This window comes from Rhagoletis zephyria, unplaced genomic scaffold (genome assembly GCF_001687245.7).
Source record: "Rhagoletis zephyria isolate East Lansing unplaced genomic scaffold, Rhagoletis_zephyria_1.1 Rzeph_scaffold_08710, whole genome shotgun sequence".
Lineage (NCBI taxonomy): Eukaryota > Metazoa > Arthropoda > Insecta > Diptera > Tephritidae > Rhagoletis > Rhagoletis zephyria.
Genome location: NW_016165790.1, coordinates 16,473 through 26,355, shown reverse-complemented (window position 1 = coordinate 26,355; position 9,883 = coordinate 16,473). Strand labels below are relative to the sequence as shown.

At 38.4% G+C, this 9,883-nt stretch overlaps 2 protein-coding genes across 2 annotated transcripts; one reads left to right on the top strand and one right to left on the bottom strand.

Annotated features, from left to right (window-relative positions):
- Positions 1-5: 5 nt before the first annotated feature.
- On the top strand, positions 6-768 carry LOC108375273 (probable trans-2-enoyl-CoA reductase, mitochondrial; the record flags this gene model as incomplete). Its single annotated transcript, XM_017631371.1, has 1 exon — positions 6-768. A coding segment is annotated over one exon (588 nt), but the record flags the coding sequence as incomplete, so codon positions are not given.
- Positions 769-1,141: 373 nt separating this feature from the next.
- Positions 1,142-2,013, bottom strand: Prosbeta1 (proteasome beta1 subunit). Its single transcript, XM_017631372.1, has one exon. It carries the CDS (start codon positions 1,901-1,903, stop codon positions 1,244-1,246), a length of 660 nt encoding a protein of 219 aa, XP_017486861.1. The 5' UTR covers positions 1,904-2,013; the 3' UTR covers positions 1,142-1,243.
- Positions 2,014-9,883: the final 7,870 nt, after the last annotated feature.

The window sequence follows — 9,883 nt, the reverse complement described above, 5'->3', positions numbered from 1 at the left end:
TGCGTCCTGGAGATTGCGTCATACAAAATGGTGCAAATAGCGCTGTCGGCCAGGCGGTGCACCAGTTATGTAAAGCATGGGATATAAAGTCAGTTGGCATAGTACGCGATCGCCCAGATATTGGGCCCTTAAAAGATTATTTAAAGTCACTTGGCGCAACTGAAGTACTAACCGAAGAAGAAATTCGCGCGAGTCCGCTATTCAAAGAAAAACATTTGCCAATACCGCGACTAGCCTTTAATTGTGTGGGTGGTAAAAGTGCCACTGAGGTAGCACGTCATTTGGAAGATAAAGGTGTAATGGTCACCTATGGAGGTATGTCGCGCGAACCGGTTGTCGCCAGTACAGCTGCCCTCATTTTCAAAGATATAGCATTCCGCGGTTTTTGGATGACCCGCTGGACGAAGGAAAACTCTGATTCGCCGCAACGTATAGAAATGTTCAATGATTTGTGTGAAATGATCGAGCAGGGAAAGTTCGCCGCCCCGGTCCATGAGATGGTACCATTGCAGAAGTTTAGAGAAGCAATGGCAGCAGCTATGAATTTTAAAGGTTTCACCGGCAAGAAGTTTATATTGGACTTGCAGAATTAAAAGATATTTATAGTGTCTTCTTTTATGTTCAATATCGTTTGTTATCTTTTTACATATTTGCTTATCCAACCTTCGGAAAAAAATGTAGTATGTATGCATGATTCAATAATTAACAAAGTAGACTGTTTTCAATTCTTAACATTAAAAGATCTATAACTTATAATGGGTAAGAGAGCATCTGAAATTCTTATTGTATCAGCGTATTGTTCTGGGACTTCTGCAATTTTCGTCCTTAGCCAACTTATATAAAAGTTTATTTCCACAGAAGTATTAAAAGACGGACCATGCGACAAGATAAGCAGACTGATAGTTGTTGTTGTAACAGCTTATAGATTTCCCAAAGAGGCTTTGGGGAGTGTTGCTGGAGTGACAGTCCTTAGCCAGACTGTCGCGAGCTGTTATTGTATCATTGTATCAGTATAAAAATTCCCCGAAGAGTTTTTGTGGAGTGTTACTGGAGTGACCGTCCTTGGCCAGACGTACACCAGACTGTCGTAGGTACGATGCTTTGGCTTAGGTGCGTTTCTTTATTGAATCAAACTTTAACATTCATATTTCCATAGTATTTATTGTAGTAAACATATTTAATCAAAAACCTACATAAATCCAGCACTTATTCGTAATTTTTTTATTTATAAAAAGAACTTTCATTAATTTCCAATTTCAACTGGATTGCCAGATTCTGTATTGTAAAATACTCTTCGCTCGATACCATCCTCTGTGATTATGCCAATACGAACCACACCACCTGAGCTGCCATCATGATAGATAGCATGTTTTACAGCCTTCACCACAAAGGCAACACAATCTTCCTTGCTCATTTGCGGACGATACGATTCACGAACGAACCCATAAATGTAGCTCGAACCAGAACCACCAATTGTTACTGCTTCGCGCTTCAACATGCCACCCAATGGTATGGAGTACACTTGTCCGCCGTTTCTTTTATCCCAACCAGCCACAATAATGCCTGCCAGCAAGCTGTCACGATAGTTGTAGCAATAGTTGCGGAATTCTGATGCAGCCTCAGCAACCAATGGTTCTTCACCAGTTTGATTTTCATGGTAATTCAGGGAGTAAGAAACAATATCAGCGATTGCTTGTGTATCAGCGGCGGAGCCACTACGGCAACAGTAGATTTTGTCTGTAATGCGAGTTAATTTATCTGTGACACGATTGGCCACAAAGAGCCCAGTGCTGGTGCGGGAATCTGCGCCGATGATTACGCCTCCATCAAATTCAACTGCCATGATGGTTGTGCCTGTACTAACGGCATTGTCGTGGATACCATAATCCTGTGAGAAATCCATGCTATTTTACTGATTTATTTGAAAATTTTAACACGGCGGCTGAGAAAAACAAAAAATGTTGCTTTCCTCCGGTGACTGGGTATATTTTAAATTGACAGCAGCTGTCAAATGATTAGTCATGCCCAGGGCACGGATCTCATAAAATTAATTTTGGTTGATTTTACACACAAAAGAAGCTCGTAGATTTTTTAAAACGAACAATACGGGCCCTGTCACACGGTCAGTAATTATCACGATATTTGGATCGCGATCCATATTGATGGATTGATGGATCGCGCACGAATGCTACATGTTCAAAATTTATCGCGTCAGTATTTGCATAATTTTTGTGCTGCACGCTTATTATATCGCAAGAAAATATTTTTATTTTATACGAATAATTTACAGATAATGCATTCCATAATTATTTTAAAATTTCCAATGCTAATTTAAATACTTTCAATTTGTTTTGAAAGGTTTTGAGCGCCGAGAGCGAACATGTTTTTGATGTTCGCATTATGAGAGTACAATATATACTGACGAAATATATGGATCGCGTTTTGAAAATGCTAAACGTTCAATATTTATTGACGGTATTACGATCCGCGACCCAGATTTCAAAATTATTAGAAATTTTGCGATGTAGACACTGTTGTCAACTTAGTGCTTTTCGCACTAAATTTAGTGCTTTTCTTAATTCAAAACGCGAAAATTTTTGAGTTTGGTGCTTGGTGCGTTTTTAGTGCTTTTTTTTAGTTTGAAGACACCAAAACTGTAAATCTGAAACATAATGGAAGTTAAATTTAGAGCAATTGCAAGTTTCGTAAGGAACTTTACATAAATGAAAACAAAATCACGGCACAATGACAATCATAAGCGAAAGGTCCTATGTTTGTCAAATAAATATGTGGTAGAATTTTAAATCATGCCAGAATTACATACGATAATTTGCCATTGCCTGTAAAAACGTCCATGTTGCTGAGATCAGGAATAGATCTTTAGACCTTTTATTCAGCCTGAATTTGTTATCTTTTCTACGAATATTACAACAAGCACCAGCATCTCCTAACAGTAAAATGAATAACGAACCTTCGACCGCCGAGGAAGAAATATTAAATTTTTTTAATTTGAATCGACATACCTACAATAAAATTTTGTATGCATACAAAGTCAATTGAATCCTCCAATAAAAAATTTGGTGATTTTTTTCTAAAAAAAACGCGATTTTTTTTGGGTTTTAGAGCTTTTTCAAATTCAAAACTTTGGCAACACTGGATGTAGATCACGATCCAACAATATTGTAGGCTCCGTCAATAAATATCGCCTTATCAGATAGTTTTTATTCAAAAACATGGCGAATTCATAAAAGGTGGTGTTACAAAAGCAGCTGGATATTCGCCTGCGTGGTTCTTAATGTCAAAATGATGTATTTGCTGTAATTATTACGCGCATTGTAACATTTTTTAGTATAAGCTCCTATTATGAATCCATACGACACACGATAAACGTATGCATTCAGTTGTACCGTATTACGAATTAAATTGTGGCGTATGAAGTTCGATAGGTATCGTACAAGAAAAGGACTGCTGGTAAAATCTCCATGTGTGAAAAGGACGCATAGTCACATGTACCTAAAAGAACTGGTCAGGTTTTTTATATTACCCCTGAATTTCTGATGAGGAAATTGCAGCTTTACTGCATCAACACTGACCGTCAGGTGACTGGCCATTTGCCAGTAAGATTTCTTGTAGGGTACCATTTATCGTATATCGGTATTACCATACGATAGCTATCGTATCAGCTGTTCAATTTCTTAAGGGCCATTCACATACAACTTTCTTCGCTTTGCTTGACAGTTCAAACTTTGACAACAAAGCGTGAAACGCAGAAGGTATGCTACAATAAACGCTTTGACAGCTTTTGCGTTCTCCTTTTCCTCCATATATTTTATCTGTAAAATAGATAACAATATAATAATATGCATTGATAATAGCAATAATAATTCCTATTTACCCTATTTTTGTCATTAAACGCAAATGCAAGCGCACGAAAAAAGATACATGTAGACAGCTGATTGCCAAAGCGGGCAAAAGTTGAGAGTTGCCCAAGATTTTGCTTCGTTCTGCTTTGCTTTGCTTCAAACGTTTTTTATGTGAGCATACTCATGCATATGCCCACGATTGAGAGAATACAAAGGTTGCGCCGATCTCGGACCGCTATTCCTCTCTTAACGAATTTGACAGAATCGTTGTTTGCATGACGTCACACTGGTGCAACTTGTTTACATTTTTCTTGCAACATTTTTTCTTCTTCTTCCATTCTTGCTCACGTTTTGGCATTTCTCTCTCGCAATGCACCAGTGTGACGTCACAAAAAGTTATTCTCAAAAATCCTCTCTGATCGGCGCAATCTTGTATTCTATCATTCTTGGCATATGCCTACATCGATCTTATATGTCAAAGCAAAGAACTAGCGAGCAAAGCGAAGAAAGTTGTATGTGAATCAGCCTTTACGCTTGCAAGCGGTTGTCCAGTTTTACACATGATTCAATAATACAAGGTTAGATAATTATTGACAGCTGCGGTTTGACACTCCCTTACAAAAGGTTGCATTTACGAAGAACGGAGAAAAGGGGAGGAATGAAATCTCTTGGTGCGAAAATGGTAGTAGAAAAGTACGAAAAGAAGGCAATTAGTAGTGAAATTCCTTTTGTAAATTCTAATGTATTTGCAGGAAAGCTGGCATTTTAATAGAAATGTTGAACGTAATATTGATGTATCTATGTGAATTATGTAATTTATGTGCTATTTAGGTGTATAAAAACTGCAAGACGACTCAAAATTAAAATAAGACTACTATGAGATTGATGTAAACATCCGATTTAAAAACAATTTATGTTTTCATCAGTTAAATGTGCTTCATATGCCAATACAAATAAACATATTGCACAAACGCTCATACTTCTATTTCATACCAAAGCTACACTGTTTCCATGTGAATGTGCAAAGAAGCAACACGGTGCCCCTGCTAAGGGAGCGGTGCGAGAGAGGCAACTGTCAGTTTATCGAACCTTGTATTGATGAATTATGAGTTTTACACGATACGATACAATTTAACAAAATTAAAGTGATGTAATGTAATGAATAACACAAAATTATGGAAACGATTTGAACAAAATACTGACATTTTTCAGGGAAAAATTACGAGAAAAAAAAACAAAGTTGAGCGTATTGCTTCTCCAAGGGGTACGGTCTAGTTATTTGTACTTTAACATACACGTGTAGTCAAAGGATTGAGCTTTAATTTAAAGCTAAGATTTCAAATTTCCACGCACTGGTTTATTGATAAATTCCTTTTGAAGTATGTACATTTTTATAAACACAGTAGAAACCTTATGCCTGGGTTATAATGGAAGTAACGGAACGGAGTGAACTGTCACTTAATTATCTATTGTATGGGAAATTAATGCAAATTGTTATAATGCACGTAAACGTTACGTAAAACGGAACAATCTAAAATTAATAGATCCTTATGGGCTGTTTTTGCTTACGCGTAAAAGCACATTTAGCGCATTTAGCTCTAATGCAGCGTTTTTGCTGCATTTAAAATGCAACATTTAGCACTTTCGAACATAAGTTTTCGAAGAGCGTTCATGCTTTCGCATTTAGCAAATGTACATTTACGCGAGTACGAAATCGTATGCTTTTGACACACAGCCGTGTTCCAGTCGCTTATTCAGATCCGTATCTATTACGAACAATTCTCACGCAGAAGATAATGTGCAAAAACCTTACTGAAAAGGAAAAAATAAATTTTAAACCAAAAATTCAATACAAAAACTTGAATTGTTTTAACCATAACCAAAAATTTGTTTGTGTATGTATTCATTTGTCGCTGCTATCAATTAAAATTTCCTCACTTAATTAGGAAACAAAACAAACAGAGTTGATCAAAAATTGATCCAGATTTCTATCAGCATCACATCGATGTTGACTTTGCGTAACTTTTCTTTACCCAAATACTATAAAATAATAAATGAAATCTCGATCGGCGATCACTGAAACGCAGCTAGCCACTGTATACGCGAAAAAGCAATGTTGCCACTTTTTATCATTAAACTATGTTCGAATCGTGGAAATTTTGGAATATCACAGGGTTGTTTTTAGCATTTAGATTCTTAATGCAAAAATGGAGTTGCATTTAGTTGCATTTAGGTGACGAATTTTGTATGGCTAAATGTACATTTAGAGTAGCATTTAGAGCTGAATGCGCTAAATGTGATTCTACGCGTAAGCAAAAACGCGTAAGTTTTTAAAACAGGCCATAAGTGCTACTCTAAATGTACATTTATCCATACAAAATTCGTCCCCTAAATGCAACTAAATGCAACTTCATTTATGCATTAAGAATCTTAATGCTAAAAGCAACCCTGTGATCTTCCAAAATTTCCACGATTCGAACATGGTTTAATGAGAAAAAGTGGCAACATTGCTTTTTCGAGTAACAGTCGCTAGCTGCGTTTCAGTGATCGCCAATCGAGATTTCATTTAATATTTTACATTATTTGGATAAAGAAAAGTTATGCAAATTCAACATCGATATGATGCTGATAGAAATCTGGATTAATTTGTGATCAACTCTGTTTGTTTTGTTTCCTAATTAAGTGTGGAAATTATAATTGACAGCACCGACAAATGAATATATACACAAACAAATGTTCGGTTATGGTTAAAACAATTCAAGTTTTTGTATTGAATTTTCGGTTTAGAATTTATTTTTTCCTTTTCAGTAGGGGTTTTTGCACATTATCTGTTCCGTGAGAATTTATCGTAATAGATACGGATCTGAATAAGCGACGGGAACACGGCTGTTTGTCAAAAGCATATGATTTCGAACTCGCGTAAATGTACATTTGCTAAATGCCAAGGCGAATCTATACAAGGTGGTGTTATCGGATCCGCTGATTTCACGGCGAAATTGTACCTTTTGTCAAAATCATGAGTTTGTTGTAATTTGGCTTTGTACTGATTGTCAAGGAGCGTATAATTAGTTGTTGTAATTTTTGTTTTTGTTCTGTTAACACCACCTTGCATAAATTCGCCTTGCTAAATGCGGTAACAAGAACGCTCTTCGAAAACATATGTTCGAAAGTGCTAAATGTTGCATTTTAAATGCAGCAAAAACGCTGCATTACGAATTCGCCTCGATTTGTTCCGATTCGCCCCGTCCATTATAATCAAGGCATTAGGTTAGGGTAATCCAAGAATGATAGAATCAAAGAACGTAGATAACAAGAAGGGACAACTCGTTATAATTGTAGCGAAAGTGAGCAACAGGGGCGTGCGTTCTCTTTTGTCTTTAAAATTATATTGTTGGCAACGTCAGACTGCCTCTCAATGGCTGCGTTTCTTTATACATTCCAGATAATCCCATTTCACAGCCAGAATAAACAGAAAGCGTTTGAAATATACGTTAACATATCATCACGAACATTCTAAAGAATAAGTAAACAAAAAGGTTTATTCCAAACGTTCAGAATAAATAAAGAAATAAAGCCAATGATTTTACCTTGTAATGTTTTTGGATTGTTAAATAAATCCCAAAGGAAGAAGTCCTGAGAATGACAAAAACTCAAGAGCTAAAGATCGAGGAACTCAAACTGGAGTTGGAGAAGCGAAGTTTATCAACCTCCGGAAGGAAAGTGGAGTTACCAAAGAACGTAGATAATAAGAAGAGAATACTCGTTATAATTGTAGCGAAAGTGAGTAACAGCGGCATGCCTTCTCTTTTGCTCTAGTACGTTTTTTGATTGGATGAAAAGAGAAGGCACGCCCCTGTTACTCTCTTGCGCTACAATTATAACGAGTTGTTCCTTGTTGTTATCTACGTTCTTTGGAGTTACTATCACGGCTGAGAGAGGGCTATGGAAAAGGAAGACATCGACGTTGACAAATACAACTTTCATCGTGCGGACGACGCGACATCCACGAAAGACGAATAGAAGGATGAGGCTGCTTGTTCGTCGAAGGATGTGCAGCAGACATCTAGGAAGGTTGAAGAACAGCAAAAGCCTCCACGTTCATCAACAGCTATGAACATGAACACGTTATTGGCTGCCGTGTCAGGATACACGCATGTCGAAGATTGGCTGACTTTCAAAACGTCAATTGCTTTGCATACGTACAAAGTATAATGTGCCATAACGCTACTACAAAATTTTGACAATGTATACTTTTCCAAAATGCATTCGAAAAGTTATCGAAACGCATCGCTAGAGCAATCAGCGCATCAGAAACAAAGTTGATGCTTCGTTTGTTTTTGGTTACCATTGCAATCTATAATGTTGCAATGTGTCGCAACTCTGCATTTACAAACAGTTTGAATACCGCAGTATAACAGTTTCCAAACATTGTATTGATACGTTTTGGAAGTCAGCCATTATTTAATCATTTTAATGTCATCACAGATTTCTTCCCAGTTTGAAGCACAGAGGTCGCAGTCGTCGTCAGATGTTTCGTCACAAATACAAGCGCTGGAGACACGTATATCATCAGCGGTATCAGCCTAACAGGAAGCACAGGATGAAATGATTGCACAAATACAGGACAAAATCAAGAGACAGAATAAAGTCGAGGCTAAGATGAGCGAGTTAGAAGGTCGTCTCCTAGACTTGCAGTTGAATCATCCAGCTGCTTTGACAAATTCTCCTAAGGTAAAAACTCCATCTTTTGACGGCACAATTCCTTTCCAGGTCTTTAAGCACCAGTTTGAGAAGACGGCTACAGCAAACCATTGTAGCATGGAGGATAAATCCGCTGTGCTATTTGTGGCATTAAAAGCATCTGCAGCGAAAATCTTGCATACTATTTCTGACTGTGAAAGGAACAATTACGATGCTTTTTAGGGGGACGTGGAAAGACGTTATGGCAGCGAGCACAGGTAGCAGATTTACCAGATGGAGCTGGAGAATCGCTGCCAAAAATACGACGAGACTCTACAGGAATTCGCCTCAGAGATTGAGAGGTTGGCCCACTTCGTAATTTGGAACGCATCTGGTGAGCACCTCGAAAGGGTAAACATTCAGGGATTCATCAGCGGAATTCGGGACATGTACACCAAGCGAGAGACGTATGCGCATCCAAAGCCAACATTTGTTGAAACTGTCTCGTATGCTCAGACACGTGAAACGGCGTAGTAGGCCGGCTTATAAAGCCCTTCGAGTGGAAGTGGAGACACCGAACGATACAAAGGAAATGCTGAAGAAGATAATCCAACTGCTGGGAGAGAAAAAGGATAGCTCTGGTAAATGCTTTAAATGTGGGAAGCCAGGCCACTTCGCCCGCGATTGCGGCGCAGGTTCCAACAGAAACAAAAACTTGCAAGGACGCAATCGCAGAGCTGAAGAAGATGAACTATACTCCTGTCAGTCGTTAAACTAAAACGAGCCAGCAGGAAGGGCCGCGTGCTGGTTCCAGCAGTTGAAGGACTCATAATCTCCATCTCGCAAATTGGCAGAAAGGCGAGCAACCTCGCTGTTGGGAGATGTGTGAATGGGCAAGAGCGAGTGTTAACAGTGGATACAGGAACGTTACATTCNAGTTTCCAAACATTGTATTGATACGTTTTGGAAGTCAGCCATTATTTAATAATTTTAATGTCATCACAGATTTCTTCCCAGTTTGAAGCACAGAGGTCGCAGTCGTCAGATGTTTCGTCACAAATACAAGCGCTGGAGACACGTATATCATCAGCGGTATCAGCCCAGGAATTCGCCTCAGAGATTGAGAGGTCGGCCCACTTGGTAATTTGGAACACATCTGGTGAAAGGGTAACATTCAGGGATTCATCAGCGGAATTCGGGACATGTACACCAAGCGAGAGACGTATGCGCATCCAAAGCCAACATTTGTTGAAACTGTCTCGTATGCTCAGACACGTGAAACGGCGTAGTAGGCCGGCTTATAAAGCCCTTCGAGTGGAAGTGGAGACACCGAACGATAC

Bases quoted from the DNA above. Each gene is read 5' to 3' on its own strand.
- Prosbeta1 (XM_017631372.1), bottom strand. From the start codon at position 1,903: ATGGATTTCTCACAGGATTATGGTATCCACGACAATGCCGTTAGTACA.